The sequence below is a fragment of the Buceros rhinoceros genome, unplaced genomic scaffold (genome assembly GCF_000710305.1).
Source record: "Buceros rhinoceros silvestris isolate BGI_N320 unplaced genomic scaffold, ASM71030v1 scaffold21287, whole genome shotgun sequence".
Taxonomy (NCBI): domain Eukaryota; kingdom Metazoa; phylum Chordata; class Aves; order Bucerotiformes; family Bucerotidae; genus Buceros; species Buceros rhinoceros.
The window spans coordinates 6,012-6,915 of NW_010420707.1; the positions used below are offsets into that span (position 1 = coordinate 6,012).

The following is a 904-nucleotide window of genomic DNA, read 5'->3' on the forward strand; positions in this document are numbered from 1 at the left end:
CGGACCTGGGGCTCATCTACTCAGCTTCTGGCGGCCATGGGGGTTTACACATGGTTTGGCACTAGGTGCTCAAGGCAGAGCAGGCAATATACTTCAGCAGCACAGGCTCCATGGCTGGTAAAGGGACTCACTCAGAGATTTCCCATGGGCAACGTGCAAGAGAGTCAAGACTTTGGGCTTGGAATCTAGTCTAAACACACAAAACCTGCTTTAGAAAGGAAACTTCTCTCTGTGAAGCATGTTTTCCAGACCTTTAACCATCTCACAACTTCTCCTGGAGTTCCCTCTGGTTCCTGACTATCCTCCTTGAGCTGTAGACACCAAAACCAGACACACCATTGCCCACAGTAGCTGTCACACCACCACCAAACAGAGAGGACACCCTATTTCTAACTCTGGCTGGACCATTCTACCAATGACAGAGAACACCCATCCTCAGACTTGCCAGTCGAGGACTTCCCAGCTCTGAAAATAGCATGCAAAGGAAATAAACCTTCACTGGACACAGAGATGGAGAAAGAGGCACTTACCCACTCGTTCCAGGTCTCTGGGTCTGAGAGAAGCGCCAGTCTGTGTTGGGCTGAGCTTGCTGTGGAGAAAACAGGAGAGTTTTAATACCTGCATTCTTGCCTTGGAAAATGGAAGGGAACTGATCCTGGATTATTTCAGCCTGGAATATCAGCATGTTCCTTCTAAGTAAAGTAAATCGATTAGAACAAAAAGAAAGCTCTCCCCTCCCCCTTTCTTGAGTATTTTTGAACTAGCATGAATACTGAAGAGCATGAAAAAAACTATTCAGTGCATAATCTTCCAAAGCAGCTCAGGAAGGCAGGCTGTGAAAGAAATGAAGCATGAAATAAACTGATAAGGGCATCAATTCTGCAGGAGCAATGGCACCAAAATA

The 904-nt window shown here is 46.5% G+C and overlaps 1 protein-coding gene across 1 annotated transcript in view; it reads right to left on the reverse strand.

The window, feature by feature from the left end:
• Positions 1-530: 530 nt before the first annotated feature.
• Positions 531-904, reverse strand: part of LOC104496313 (protocadherin gamma-C5-like) — a gene marked incomplete at both ends in the record, with an annotated part of 4,534 nt that continues 4,160 nt past the window's right edge. The window contains one exon of the mRNA XM_010139405.1: positions 531-589. Within this exon, the coding sequence (XP_010137707.1) occupies positions 531-589 (59 nt within the window). The remainder of the gene's footprint in view (positions 590-904) is intronic.